The following is a 15,420-nucleotide window of genomic DNA, read 5'->3' as shown; positions in this document are numbered from 1 at the left end:
AAACCAGTAACTGAAATCGTTGTTCTGTAGAACATCCACAGCGTCCAGACAGCCTGGTTGCATTAAAACCTGGAAAGTACAACCTTCACTAGAAAAAGCTGAATTAAGTGGCATTTTCTTAAGTACTCATTTCAAAAATGTGAGGCCCAACATTTCCAGGTCGATCAGGTGTAGTCATAACCCTCCTTCTCTCGGCTCCAAATCCGGCCTTGTGTATTTGGGGCTGGGAGTCTGCAGCGCCTTCTGCTCAGCCCGCTGGCGCTGTGTCAGGCTCTGCCAGTAGGAGGCGCCAAAGGACGGCCGTGAGGCTGGAGGAGGCGGAAACTTCTTGACCTGTGTTGTAGCTCTCTTCGCGCCTTCTCTGCAGCTGTTGGTTCTTTTGGTGCCACAGAACCAGCCTTTATCCTGCACACCCCAGTCAGTGGCGGCCGCTTCCTGCAGTCCTAACGTCTGTTACTCAGTGCCTCCCTTTGGATCTTCAACCCCACAACACCTGAGTAATGAATTCGCAAGGCGGACGTTCTTAGCACGGTGTCTGGGCTTTTCTGATAGAACCTAGGGACTGTTTGAGATCGTGAGTCTCTCCCTTCTCGCGTTGCACTCAAGCAGCCAGGTTTTGAGTCTGAGCCCTGGCTCTGCTACCTCGTAGCTGCTGACCCCATGCAGAACCTCTGCCTCTACGCTTCTGTCTCTTCGTCCTTAAAATGGGCGTAATAAGAGTACTGATGGCAGCAGGGTGTTAGGAGGAATAAATGCGATAATTTGTATTTAAAAAGCTCTTAGAACCCCAGCCTCAGCGTCAAGTTCACACTGGCCAGTCACTTACTGCTCTGAACTGCTAATGTTGTTTCAAGAGGCTTTTATGACAGTCTCACTTCATAGGCAAATTTAAAACAAAGACTTAATATAATATGAGCCTACACATTAAAAATTATACCGAGACGTTATAAATATTTCTACTTAATCATGTGTAGCAGTTGATAAAACTCTCCCTCTTTCAATTGTGCTTTATTTTGGAAAAGTCCGAAAACACCATTTCTTTTATTTAAGGGTCCGAGATTGTATATGAGCATGCTTCCTTTTTCTGCAGTGGGTATTTTATGCTATGGTTCCCTGACTTACATGTCGCTAATCCACCAATGTGTTAATTTTAGCTGAAAAAATTAGGTGTGATGCCTCCGGAACAGCCACTACCAGTGAAATGCAACCGGATCTATCAGATAATGTGGGCCAACAACGGGGACTCCATTAGCAGACAGTATGCTGGGACAGCTGCTCTGAAGGTAAATACCGACAGCCAGCTTTTGCGGATTATTCTGTGGGACACAGGATGGGGTTTTAAACCAACTTTATTTTTGGGAGAAAGATACGTGGCCCATAGATGGTAGTCTGTGTACTTGACTCCTTTTTGGAACGTTTGGCTCAGGCAGGGGTTACGTATTCCAGTTCTGCTGGGGCCAGGTAATGGGACCACCCATTCGCTTCAAGGGGGAGATGGGTGCAGACCTAACGAAGAGCATATCTTGTCTCAAGAGGGGGCTGTTCTACTGCTTCCTTATGGGGACAGAGGCCCAGTGTGGCTAGATCTTCCAGTTTTTCAAGGGAGTTTGGAAATCTGGAATTTCATGTGAAATAGTTGGTTTTTTAAATGTTACGTGGATAATACATGTCTTGCTAGAATTCGATCCCTAGTATAATAATTTACCTCCACTGAATTTGAATCCCAACCCTGCCCCTTACTAGCTCTGCAACCTTGAGCAAGTCACTTAACCTCTCTGTGTCTGTCTCTTCATTTATAAAACAGGATAATACTAGACACACTTCAAGACTGTCATGGGATTATATGAGTTAATGCATGTGGGGGCTTAGACCATTCCCTGGCACACAGTAAATGTGCTGAAGAAATGTTTTATTATCTTTTTGTGGTGGTTATGAACAAGTCTTTTGAAGATCCTATAGAGCTAATCTTCACAGAATTTAATTTAAATATAAACTATAGTTACTGGTCACCAAATACTCCTTCTGTGGGCAGTAAGAAACAGTGGAATTAGTTTAAATTAGTTTTATGTTAATTTTCCTTCAAGGTAATAGTTCATCTCAGGATGTTTTATAAAAAATTGTATCAAGGTCTCAGCAGGCATCAAATAGTCCATCTTTTGGTTGAGTGATAAATATCAAAAAGCTTTTTATTAATTAAGGAAATTGGACTTTAGTAGTCCTTGTACAAGTTACTGGTTAAAGAGAAATACTTTTATGCACCCAACATCAGAACACCTAAATATATAAAGCAACAACTAACAAAATTAAAAGGAGGAATAAATAGCAGTATGATAATAGTAAGGGACTTATTATTTTTTTTTTTAAAGATTTTATTTATTTATTCAACAGAGATAGAGACAGCCAGCGAGAGAGGGAACACAAGCAGGGGGAGTGGGAGAGGAAGAAGCAGGCTCAGAGCAGAGGAGCCTGATGTGGGGCTCGATCCCATAACGCCGGGATCACGCCCTGAGCCGAAGGCAGACGCTTAACCGCTGTGCCACCCAGGCGCCCCGGGACTTATTTTTTTTTTAAAGATTTTATTTATGTATTTGAGAGAGATGACATGAGCAGAGAGAGGGAGAAGCAGACTCTCTGCTGAGCAAGGAGCTGGACGCAGGACTCAATCCCAGGACCCTGAGATAATGACCTGAGCCGAAGGCAGATGCTTAACTGACTGAGCCACCCAGGTCTCCCAGTAAGGGACTTTAATACCCCGTTCTCCACACCGGATCATCCAGGCAGAAAATAAATAAGGAAACAGTGAATTTGAATAGGACTGTAGACCAACTGGACCCAGCAGACATATATAGAACGTTTCATTTAGGAACAGCAGAAGACACATTCTTCAGAAGCACATGTGGAATATTTTCCAGGACAGATCATAGGTTAGGCCACAAAACAAGTCTCAACAAGTTCAAAAAGATAGAAATTATATCAGGTATCTTTTCTGGCCACAATGGTATGAAACTAGAAATCAGTAACAGGAGAATTAGAAAATTCATAAATATGTGGAAATTAAACAACACACTCCTTACAATCAATGGGTCGAGGAAGAAATAAAAAAGGGTTAATTAAAAAAATAATTTGAAACAAATGAAAATGGAAACACAACATACCAGAACTTATGGGATGTGGCAAAAGCAATTCTAAAGGGAAAGTTTATAGCTATAAATGCCTACATTAGGAAAAAAGAAAGATCTCAACCTAACTTTACACCTCAAGGAAATAGAAGAAGAAAGTAAGCCCGAAGTTAGCAGAAGGAAGGAAATAATAAAGATTAGAACAGAAATATTTGAAAGAGAGACTAGGAAAAACAATAGAAAAGATCAACAAAACTGAGTTGGTTTTCTAAAGAGAGAAACAAAATCGACAGACCTTTAGCTAGACTAATCAAGAAGAAAAAGGACTCAAAATTATAAGTGAAAGTGACATTACAACTGATACCACAGAAATACATAGAATCACAGGTGGCTACTCTGAACAATTATATGCCAACAAATTGGACAATTTAGAAGAAAGGGATACGTTTCTAGAAACATACAACCTACCAAGACTGACTTATGAAGAAAAAGAAAATCTGAGCAGACAAATGAGTAAGATTTGATGAATCAGTAAGCAAAACCTCCCAAGAAAGAAAAACCCAGGACCAAATGGTTTCACTGGTGAATTCTACCAAATACTTAAAGAAGAATTAATGCCATTCTTTCTCAAATTCTTCCAAATGGAAGGGGAAGGAACACTCTGAAATTCATTTTATGAGGCCATGATACCAAAGCCAAGACACTACAAGAAAAGACAATTACAGGCCAAGATCCCTGATGAACGTAGATGCAAAAATCCTCAATAAAATGCTAACAAACCAAATTCAACAGCACATTGAAGGGGTCACACGTGATCAAGTGGGATTTATCCCTGGGATACAAGGATGGTTCAACATATGCAAACCAATAAATGTGATACGCCATATTAATAGAGTAGAAGATAAAAACCGTATCATTTCAGTAGATGCAGGAAAGGCATGTGATAAAGTTCAACATCCTTTCATCCTTTTGAGAGAAAAACTCAACAAATTGGGCATAGAAGGAGTGTACCTCAACATAGTAAAGGCCATATACGGCAAACACAGCTAACGTCGTAGTCAGTGGTGAAAAGCTAAACACTTTCCCTCTGAGATCAGGACAAACCAAGGGTGCCCACTCACCACTCCTATTCGGGTTAGTACTAGAAGTTCTAACCAGAGCAATCAGGCAAGAGAAAGAAAGAAAAAGCATCCACATCAGAAAGGAAGAAGTGAAATTGTCTGCAGATGACATCGTCTTATCCATTAAAAAGTCCTAAAGACGCCACCAGAAAACTGTTAGAACTAATAAATGAATTCAGTAAAGTTGCAGGATACAAAAGCAACATACAAAAATCAGTTGCATTTCTATGCACTAACAAACTATCTGAAAAATAGATAAAATAATTCAATTGACAATAGCATCAAAAACAATAAAAATACTTAGGAATAAATTTAACCAAGAAGCCAAAAGATTTGCACACTGAAAGCTGTAAGACATTGATGAAAGAAATTAAGACACAAATAAATGGAAAAGTATCCTGTGTTCATAGGTCAGAAAAATTAATACTGTTAAAATGTTCATACTACCCAAATCCGTCTATAGAGTAAATGCAATTCCTATGAAAATTCTAATGGCATGTTGGCTAACTGAACATAATAAAACAATAAAATTAAATTTAAAATTAAAAATTCTAAGGGCATTTTTCACATAAATAGAAAAACAATCCTAAAATTCATATGGACCCACAGACCTCTTAAGAGCCAAAGCAGTCCTGAGAAAGAACAAAGCTGGAGGCATCACTCACCCTGACTTCAAACTGTGTTACAAAGCTGTAGTAATCAAGACGGTATGGTACTGGCATAAAAACAGACTTATAGTCCAAGGGGATAGAACTGAGAGCTCAGGAATAAACCCACACATATACAGTCAACTAATATTTGACTAGGGAACTAAGAATACTCATTAGGGAGAGAGAGTCTCTTCAGTAAATGGTGCTGGGAAGATACTCACAATGTGAAAGAATGAAGTTGGACCCCTATGTTATACCACTCACAAAAACTAACTTGAAAGGTATTAAAGACTTAAATGTAAGACCTGAAACTTTATAGTTCGATCCTACAAGAAAACATGGGGGAAGCTCTGAGACACGGATCTCAGCAGTGATTTTTCAGATGTGACACCAAAAGCGTAAGTGAGAAGAGTAAAAAAACAAGTGGGGCTGTATCCAGCGACACAGCTCAGCACAGCAAAACAAAACAGAATGAGAAGACAACCTGTGGAATGGGAGAAACTATCTGCAAACCATATACCTCATAAGGGATTAATATCCAAAATATATAAGGAACTTCCATAGCTTAGTAGCAAAAAAAACAAATAATCTGACTGGAAAAAATGGGAAGAGGACCTGAACATTTTTCCACGCAAGACATACGAATGGCCCACAGGTACAGGAAAAGGTGCCCAGCATCAGTAGTTACCAGAGAAATGGCAATCAAGACCACAGTGAGATAACCACCTCATACCTGTTAGAACGGCTGTCACCAAAGACAAGACAAGTATTGGCAAAGATGTGGAGAAACGTACATTGTTGGTGGGAATGTAAATTGGCACAGCCATTATGGAAAACAGTATGGAAGGTCCTTAAATTAAAAACAGAACAGAGGGCGCCTGGGTGGCTCAGTTGGTTAAGCGTCAGACTCTTGGTTCTGCTCAGGTCATGATCTCACGGGTGGTGGGATCGAGCTCTGCGTCGTTCCGGGCTCTGAGCTCAGCAGGGAGTCTGCTGGAGATGCTCTCCCTCTGCCCTTCCCCTAACTGTGCACGCACTCGTGGTTCCTCTCTAAAATAAACTTTATGAAAATAAATTTTTAAATGTCATTAAAAAATAGAACAGCCATATGATCCAGCAATCCTATTTATGGGTATGTATCGAAATCAGATCAGCGTCTCAAAGAGCTAGCTGCCCTCCCATGTCCGTCGCAGCATCATTTACATTCTTTATGATAGCTGAGACCTGAAAACAACCAACCTGTGTCCGACAGTGTGAATATTGAGCGAGCGAGTGACGGGTGTGTGTGGCGGGGGTGCTGGGAGGGCGTGTGTGCGATGGAATACTATTCAGCCATAAAAAAGAAGGAAATGCGGCCTTTGCAACAACGTGGGTGACCCTTGAGGGCATTGTGCCAAATGCAGTAAGCCAGAGAAAAACAGATACTGCATGATGTCACTTATACGTAGAATCTAAAGAAATCAAACTCAGAAGCAAGAGTTTGGTGCTTACCAGGGGATGTGGGTAATGGAGAGGTGATCGAGGGCACAGCCTTCCAGATGAGTCACTGCGCTCTGGGGACTTGCCCTGACACCTCTGTTATGAAAGGCAAGAGAAATAAAGCAATTGAAATCTTCACTGGATCATTCTACAGAGATTGTAATGGGCAGCGAGGTACAGAAATCTCTGTTCCTTCTCTGTATACACACACGTCCACATACAGTGGTTAAATCCCATCGTAATAAACTCTAGGGAACCATTCATACTTTCCCACATCGCAAATTTGTGACTTTTGAGTATCTTACCAGTTTGAGGTTTGAAAATCTTGTTGTTACATAGGAAGATTTGACTTGTAAATTATAGAAATTCTACAGATGACCAAGAGTGGATTTACTTTAAAGCACCATCTAACTGTGAAGCCTTGATGCCACAAATAGCATTTTAATTATTTGTTGTGCTCGGGTCACAGCCCAAGCTAGTAGATATTTTAACTTAACTACATTATTTAGAAATTATAAAAGCCTATAGAATTTTGGTTTTGTATTGAAAGCCCACATTGACTTGGGGAACGTTCTTATGTTTGAATCAATTGTCAAAATCACTTCTTCCTTGACAGGGTGACTTTACAAGGACAGGAGAAAGGAAGTTAGCAGGAGTTATGAAAGATGGTGTTAACTCGGCAAATAGGTATTACCTGAATCGATTTAAGGATGCTTATAGGCAAGCTGTTATAGGTAAGGAACGTAAAGGCCTTTCCTTCTTTAAAATTTGTCATTCCTCTGTGACTAGTGTTTCACAGAAACCAACTTCATTAACATAGTTCATGTTTTATATATACTTGTGTTTCTATATTCAGCATCTTACCCAAAAAATCAAATTCAAATTTTTACTAGACTAGAATTTGACGAATTTTTTAGGCTGAAGCAACAAAAGCAACCTTTCATTTCCATACGTATTTGTCAGTTTTCTGTTCATGTCACAGACAGCAGAGTTGAGGTTCCTGGAGTATGGAATGAGGTAGCCTAAAACCTCATCCACGGGGAACTCCCCATTCTACTTGTTTTCCCATTACTCAAGGCAGAGACATGTAGTGAGATGTCTTTCTTTCTCTCTTACGACATTTATCATATGTTCTTGCTCTGGACAACACACAAGCCTTTCCCGTAAGAATGAATGAACATAATATCAGGGTATCAAATTTAGGGATTATACTAAACCAATTCTTATCATTATCTGGAAGAGGAAATGGAGGGTGGCTTGCTCCGTGGAATTCATATGTTGGCAAATTTTTAAAATTGAATTTGCATGAAAGTATTACCTCACAGCATTGAAGTAAATGCAGAGCATTCTGGATTAGAGCCAAAGTAACAGCTTGTCCTGTGGTCTCTGAGAATATTTTTTAAATCCTATTTTTTAAAATCTGATTATTTGTTATATATGAAATAGTAGGGCCTCGACACTGGGCAGTTAGGAATTTGAGATGTGTGGTGTAAAGAAGTTTGGTTTCTGCCATGGGTAGTGTAGATGTTGACTGAAAAACTGGATTTGAGGCGTTTAATCAAGTAAAAATAAGCTACCTTTCCTCCGTTGATTGATGTAGCAGCTCAGTTACGTCACTGAGGACCCGGGCTCTGTCCCTCTCTCAGTCTGACCATCGTAGCATCAGCTTCACCCGAATCTTGAAGCTGGATTTCTTCGAAGGTGAGAGAGAGAGGCCGGTAGCAGTCTGGGTTTACTGTCTCCCCTGGTAAGGCCAGTGGTCGCACCTCTGTCCCAGAAGCTGCCCGTCTTGCTGTCCTGACCGTCTGTGGGAATGGATTACAGTGCTTTGTGAAGCTTGAGCCACGTGCCACACCACGAAGGAGTCAGCTTGTCTGTTCAGTTCCTATGCCCATTTTAAAATTGGCTTGTCTTTTTGCTATTGAGTTGTAGAAATTCTTTATATACTCTGAATTACAAGTCTCTGTTAGATGATTTGTAGCTATTCTCACCCAGTCTGTGGGTTGTCTTTTCACATTCATGATCCTGCCCTTTGAGACATAAAAGTTCTTAACTGTGATGATGTCCGCTTTGTCGATCTTGGTTGCTTGTGATTTTAGTGTCCTATCTAAAACTGAAAAGCCTCATCCAAGAGCACCAAGATCCATGCCTGTGTTTTCTTATGAGTTCTATTGTTTTAGTCTTACATTCTCTTTTGTTTTTTAGAAATGTATTAGCAAATTAAGATGATGATAGATATTAACACTTTCTACCCCAGATTTGATGCAAGGCATTCCCGTGACAGAAGATCTTTACTCCATATTTACCAAGGAGAAAGAACAGGAAGCTTTGCATAAGGAGAATCAGAGAAGCCACCAGGAACTGATTAGCCAGCTGTTACAAAGTTATATGAAGTTACTGCTGCCCGATGATGAAAAGTTCCATGGGGGCTGGGCCCTTATTGACTGTGACCCCAGGTGAGTTGGAGTGATGTCCCGGTAATAAATGGCACTTACGTTTCTGATGCTGTCGTCGCACTAGTGGTCATCCATTAAGCCATGGGCATGGACGCGTGATGCATGGCTGTTTTCAAATACAGGGCTGGTCACTAAGGCAAGCTGACAGAGGCACTCACCTTGGGTGCAAAATTGAGGGGGTATTAAAACAACTCAGTAATGAAGAGAAATATTTTAAAGCAATATTTGATTTTTTTAAAAGATTTTATTTATCTATTTGACAAAGAGATGGAGAACACAAGCAGGCGGAGTGGCTGAGGGAGAGGGAGACACAGGCTCCCCACTGAGCAGAGAGCCCGATGTGGGGCTCGATCCCAGTACCCTGAGATCATGACCTGAGCTGAAGGCAGACGTTTCACTGACTGAGCCACCCAGGCGCCCCAATATTTGATTTTTTAAAAACCCAGATTGTAGAACAATAGTTCACAGCTGGGCCTCACCTCCCCACCCCCCAAATCTAGGTTTATTGTTCTGATGCACGTAACAGTGCAGCAAGAAAGCAGTGAGGCCAGTTACTCTGGTTGGTTGGGAGGTATCCTGGCCTTTCACAAAATAAATAGGCCAACTAATGCTCAACATATTTTAAACAAAAACCAGTTTCAAGTCATTCTTCAAAACGAACAGCAGGAACTAAGTTTATTCACCAGATTGAATGTTTGCTTCTAGGCTGAAATCTAACAGTATTATGCATCAGAAACATTGTAGAATATCCTAGACCAAGCTCTGAGGATAAATGGCTCTATTTAGATTTTATCTTAATAAAAGGCATAAAACAAGCTTGAAAGAACAACTGAATGCAAAGTATTATATATATATAAAATATAGATTTTAATATATAAGTAAATATATATTAATATATATTAAAATAACAGTATTGACTGTAGGTTCATTGGGAAACCTTTCATGTCTTTAAGTTCATGGATTATTTCATTTTGATAATCAATACGTTATATATGGATGTAATTTTCAGACTCTGAAAACAAGAGATGAGGGGCACCTGGGTGGCTCAGTCGGTTAAGCATCTGCCTTCAGTTCAGGTCATGATCCTGGGGTCCGGGATCAAGCCCTGCATCGGGCTCCCTGCTCGGCAGGGAGCCTGCTTCTCCCTCTGTCTGCTTCTCCCCCTGCTTGGGCTCTCTCTCTGTCTCTCTCTGTGTCAAAAAAATAAATAAAATCTTAAAAAAAAAAAAAGATGAGGTTTTCCTCACATACAAATTAGCAGAAAAATTCTATGCTCCTATGAACCATTTGGTAAAAATTTTTGATTCATGTGCCTAAATTTTTTTTAATAGCAGCAGTTCAACTTAATGCAGCACCCCCAAAAAGGTAGTACTTTTAATTCCCATTCAGAAATAACTGCAGGTTATTTTGCTTGAGAGTTTTAACTTTGCACTTGAGATTTTTAAAGGTGTCATGATGGTCAATATCATTTTCCTTAGATCAAGTAGTTTTGTTATTTTTCCAGCTGTTTCATTTCTTTTTAATAGTATTTTTTTATTATATTATGTTAGTCTAGATCAAGGAGTTTTATTCCTACTTTAGAGATCATTGACATAGGGAAAGACCAGAAGGTTTATTTCTAAAGCCGACTCCCATTTTGTAAGTTCACCTTGCACCTGACTGGATATCCAATCCCGTAATTCTTGTGTGAAGTTGGTATCCTGGATGAGGAGTTTAAGAGCTTGCTCCACAGTTGAGATAAGCACTCTTGTTAGCGTCCGCAGAAGTCTCTCGCATTTAAGAGCAACATGTATAGAAACGCTCAGACTTCCTTCTGGCAGCTGGGCTCACTGGCACAACCGAAGCTGCTGTATTGTACCTGTACCGTGTGTACGTCCCGACTCAGTGCTGAAACCAGACGGTCTCCTCTCCTCGGATCAGGTCTTTAAGAAAACTTGTTGGGTGGTTAGATTCCCAAATCCATAATAACGTCCCAGATGCCAAATGCCTACTCCAGTGTTCTCTTTTCTTCATTCACATGATGAAATACTTCTCTTTTGTTCTGATTTTGTTTGACTCCCACCCTACTCTAGTGCCTAGCAATCGAACTCCTCATTTTTCTTTAATCCTGCGCTGTCCGAGCTGGCTTTCTGATAACCGGGAGCCAGTGCTTGTGTTCTGCTCGTCTTCTTTGGTAAAGCTCTTGATGTTCGAGTACACTACACGGATAACACATGCTGGACGGCTAGTGTCACTGCATCCTTCCCTTTGCTCGGTGGCCTCATTTGGGTTATAAGGGGAGGAGCACTTTCCAAAAAAAGCAGAGCCCGCTCTCCCTCACCGCAAGACAAGCTTCTGCATTCCTGCACATGACCACGTGTTTACCAAGTGGCGCTACCCAGAACATTCCAATGGCTATTTCCAAACAGTCTCACATTTCACGATGGATGATGAAACCTTTCTGGGCTTTTAAGTTCATTTAATTCTGCACTTACTGCTGCCTTGTCTTTAGGTCTCAGTCTGGCCCAGGACTTACGTGCCTGATGGTCATAGGGGAGTTAGTGACCTCCCTGTATTCCTAATTCCAAAACCCTTCGTGCTCCCAGCTCTGCCACTGTGGGTCTCTGCTCAGGCTTCCTGCTGAATCTGCCTTGTAGTTCCATTTGTATTTTCTGGTCTACTTCTTCATGCCTTTGGTTTAGGATAGCTCTTCGCTTAAATTCTTTAGCTGTGGGCCTCTAGCTAAGTCTCCCAATTTCCAGTTTGTTCCTGGATTCCCTGCCTCTCTTCTTCACATGTCACCACTGCAAGATGTTAGGTCTTCTAATTCTTTCTTAGATGGTCTGCTGCTAAGTTTTATTGTGAGAGAGTCCCTTTGCCCGTTTGCCTGTGTTACGGGCGAGAGCACAACTGCCGTCTTCCTCCTCTTCTTCCTCGTGTTTGTTGGTGGACAAAAGAGGTCCATCAGAGCCACGGACCTAGTGGTACCTTTTGAACTTTGTCCTGTGGGACACTGAGAGGTTCTAAAGGTTGTCCCATCAGCTTAGATTTCACTGGCTGAGGTGCTGTCTTCCCCGTCTCGGCGATGCTGACACACAGGCAGTGTCTGATGGAGAACGGTTCCGTGCCGTCTCTTCCGTACAGACACTAACGTGGGGCTAAGGACAAATGAGCAAGGAGCTTCGCTGCTGAACAGGACAGTGCGAGTGTCTGAGGAAGTGATGTATTGATTCTCAAGCGGAGGACAGGGCTGGGGGTGAGTAGAGGGCGGGCACAGACTTGTGGAATCTGCCTGTGGTCTGCTCCTGGGTGACAGGGACAGAGTGCTCAGGTCTGAGACTCTCCACTCTGGTCTCGGAAGGATTTCCTCTAAGGTTGGCCGTGCCAGAAGTGGTTGCATCTGACGGTGGTTGAGGTGTTAGCTGCTTGCTGGTTTTTTCCTTGCCTCTTGTGTTTCCCACGATTACTGTTTTACTAGAAACTGCTGCCTTTGAAGCTGTGAGACATGACGAGGTGGATGGAGCAGATAATGAAGCTGCTGCTGTGGCGTCAGTGACTCTGAAGGTCTTGTGTTGGCGTGTTGGCTTGCGTAAAAGGCTGGGAGCTGCCTAGCGAGTCTTGGTATCTTTGTGGTAATAGGAGACACTTCGCCACCCTGTGGCTGGCCTGAGTGTTGCCCCTTTGGGAGGCACAGGGGATCTGGAGCCTTACATCTGGGCTCTAGAGGATGCGGAGTGGGACCAGCAGTGTTTCAGAACAGTCTTCTCTTCTCTTCTGCCTTTTCTTCCAGAGGAGATGCTTTTTCAGGTACAGGATTATTACCGTCTTCAGATGCACTACATTTTCCCCTCTGGTAGATTATTCTCTGATGGACATCATGTGTCCATTGGAATTTCCAAAGGTAATTGTGTGTCTGCATCGTGATTACACAGTTCTTTAAGACCCCTCTTAGCTCCTCTCTACTTTGTCTTGTGGTTGCCATCCTTAATGATACTGCTAAAATTTCTTTAAATTCACCACTGGTATTTTTCTTCATTTGCAAAGCTTCAAGATTTTCCAAATGGGGAACAGTTTTCCCCTGAAGGGAAATATTTGGGAACTGGCTCTTTGGCTGGCTGAGTTGCTACAGAACCTTTGTGCGGTCTATGAGCTGAGCCAGAGCGGGCCGACCCCGATGGAGGACAGGGAGAGGTAGCTCTGGGAATGACTGGGCCAGCTCAGGTCCTGAGCCAGCCAGCCAAGCACGGGGCATGGGGTCTTCAGCAAGTTGGTACCTGCCTGCCTCAGCCATTTGCTCCTGGGTTCTGTGTATATATTTTTTAAAACACCTTTATTAAGATATAATTTATATATCATATAATCCATCCATTTAAAGTATACGATTCAATAGCTTTTAGTATATTCACATTTTTATTACTGAGGAAGAAAGCCCTGTACCCACTAGCGATCACTCCCTGTTCTCCTGTCCGTCTGCCCGGACAACCACTAATCTACTCTCTGTCTCTATGGATATCCCTGTTCTGGACATTTCATATAAACGGGATCATATAACATGTGACCTTTTGTGACTGGCTTCGTTCACTTAGCATCATGTTTTCATGGTTCGTGCATGCTGTGGCACGTGTCCGAACTTCAGCCCTTCCTATAGCTGAATGGTATTCCGTCCTGTGGCTATAGCACATTCTGTGTTCTTCCATGGACGGGCATTTAGGTTGTTTCCACCTTCTGGCTATTGTAAATTATAATACTCTGAACAGTCACGTGTAAGTTTTGGTTTGAACACCAGTTTTTATTTGGGGTACATACCTAGGAGTGGACACTGCTGGATCATGTGTAATTCTGTGCTTAACTTTCAAGAAACCAGCTAGCTATTTTCCACAGTGACTGCACCATTCAGTATTCTCAACCAGCAGTGTATGAGGGTTCCAAGTTTTCCACCTCCTCCCGAATACTTGCTTTCCTTTTTTAATTGTTCTCCTCCTAAGGTGTGTGAAGTGGTATCTCACTGTGGATTTGATTTTTATTTTCTTACTGACAAAGGATGTGAAGGATTTTTTCTTGTGCCTGTTGGCCACTTGTATATCTTCCTTAGAAAACGGTCTATTGAAATCCTTTGCCCATTTTAAAAACTGGGTTCTGTGTCTTTTTGTTGTCGAGTTGAGCTACCTGTTTTGGTAAATAAACTTTTACAGGAACCAGGGTTAGGGTTAGTGTGAGCAAGCGAGCAAGGTTGCACAGGTGCAGGGTCGGAGCCTGTCTTTATCTAAAACGCTGGTGTTTTGTTCATCATATTTTGGCATTAATTTTGACTTTTTAAAACACTGCACTAAAAATTATCTTTATGTCTGGGGTTTTTGATGTTCCCCTTACATTTTGCGCCAGAGACTTGCCGCAGTGCGGTCCCAGCCGCTTAATTCTGGCGGAAAAACAGTTCCGGCCGCAGTTGACAAATACGCAGCCCTGCAGCGGCAGGAATGACCCGCTCCTTGCGCCTCCTCTCCCCTCCCCTCCCGGAGCGGCCCCGCACGGTCCCCGCACTGCCCGCGGGCCTCCCCAGCTCCACGCCGTGGCCTCTTCTGTCGCAGCCCCGCGGTCAGTCTGGATTGCCCGAGGCCGCTGGCACGGTGGCCTGCCGGTCCCGACCCCCGTCCAGCCCTGCGCGCCGTTGCCGCCAAAACGCTGGGCCCTGAATGACAGGCGCCTGGGGGCGCGCTGCGGGTCTCAAGAGCAGCCTGAAAAGTGCAAGGATGCCGGGCGTCCGCCCCGGTGCCCTGCGGGACCTCCACCAGCCCACTCTTTATTTTGCCCAGCTCTGCTGAATCCACTTTTTCTACCCCGAGTAGATGACCACTTCGCCCGTTTCAGTGGAGCAGCCACGCTGTTGCGCATGTGAACGCAAGGGACCCTTCCAGCGGCGGTGACGGCCCCTCCCCGCGGTGTGGGCGAGCTCCGGCGGGGGTCCCGGGTACCGCGGGTACCGCGGGCACCGCGGGCCGGGCGCTGTGCGGGGGCGGGCTGGCGGGGGCGGGCGCGCATGCGCCCTGGGCGCGGGCCGCGGCAGCGGGGGCGGCCGGAAGCGAGATGTGTCTGCTGGGCGGGGCTTGGCGCTGCAGTTGCCGCAGTTGCCGCAGTCTCCGCAGTCGCTGCAGGCGCTAGGTTGGGTGCAGGCGGCTCTGAGCCTCGACTTCTCGACGGACGGACGGACTGACTGACGGACACCATGCCGCGCTCCCACAGGCCACCGCCAACCGCCCAGCGGCCCGGCAACGCCACCGGCAATGCCACCGGCAACGCCGCCGAGCCCAAGCCCGAAGGCGGCAGCCTGGCCACGACTTTCAAGATCTTTCTCCTTTTTGCAGGACTGATGGTTAAAGTTCCTGTGGGCTTGTATTTTTCCTGCAAATTGCTCCTTTTCCAAAGTCTCCTGTTAATGTCTCCTGACGACAGTGGCTTTTACGCGACCATCGTCGCGGTGGTGGGGCTGCATGTGGTGCTGGCGGTGTTTGTGTTCATCGTGTGGAAGGAGGGCATGCCTGACTGGCAGGAGAACAAAAACGAGTAGAGCAGCTCGAAGCTGCGAACGCGGGGGGGCGGGGGAGTATGGGGAGGGGGGGGG

At 43.8% G+C, this 15,420-nt stretch overlaps 1 protein-coding gene across 4 annotated transcripts in view; it reads left to right on the top strand.

Moving 5' to 3' along the window:
• INPP5F (inositol polyphosphate-5-phosphatase F) overlaps positions 1–15,420 on the top strand; it is an 87,129-nt gene that overhangs the window by 62,379 nt on the left and 9,330 nt on the right. For 3 of the 4 annotated variants that reach the window (XM_040623864.1, XM_040623865.1, XM_008685185.2), the window contains 3 exons: positions 1,155–1,283; positions 6,986–7,103; positions 8,627–8,825. In XM_040623864.1, the coding sequence (XP_040479798.1) occupies positions 1,155–1,283; positions 6,986–7,103; positions 8,627–8,825 (446 nt within the window). Of the gene's footprint in view, positions 1–1,154; positions 1,284–6,985; positions 7,104–8,626; positions 8,826–15,420 lie in introns of those variants that run through there. The other variant, XM_008685193.2, reaches the window with a different exon arrangement.

Source organism: Ursus maritimus, unplaced genomic scaffold (assembly GCF_017311325.1).
Source record: "Ursus maritimus isolate PB19 unplaced genomic scaffold, ASM1731132v1 scaffold_7, whole genome shotgun sequence".
Lineage (NCBI taxonomy): Eukaryota > Metazoa > Chordata > Mammalia > Carnivora > Ursidae > Ursus > Ursus maritimus.
Note: the sequence above shows the minus strand (reverse complement) of the source record. Positions and strands in the feature narration are given on the sequence as shown.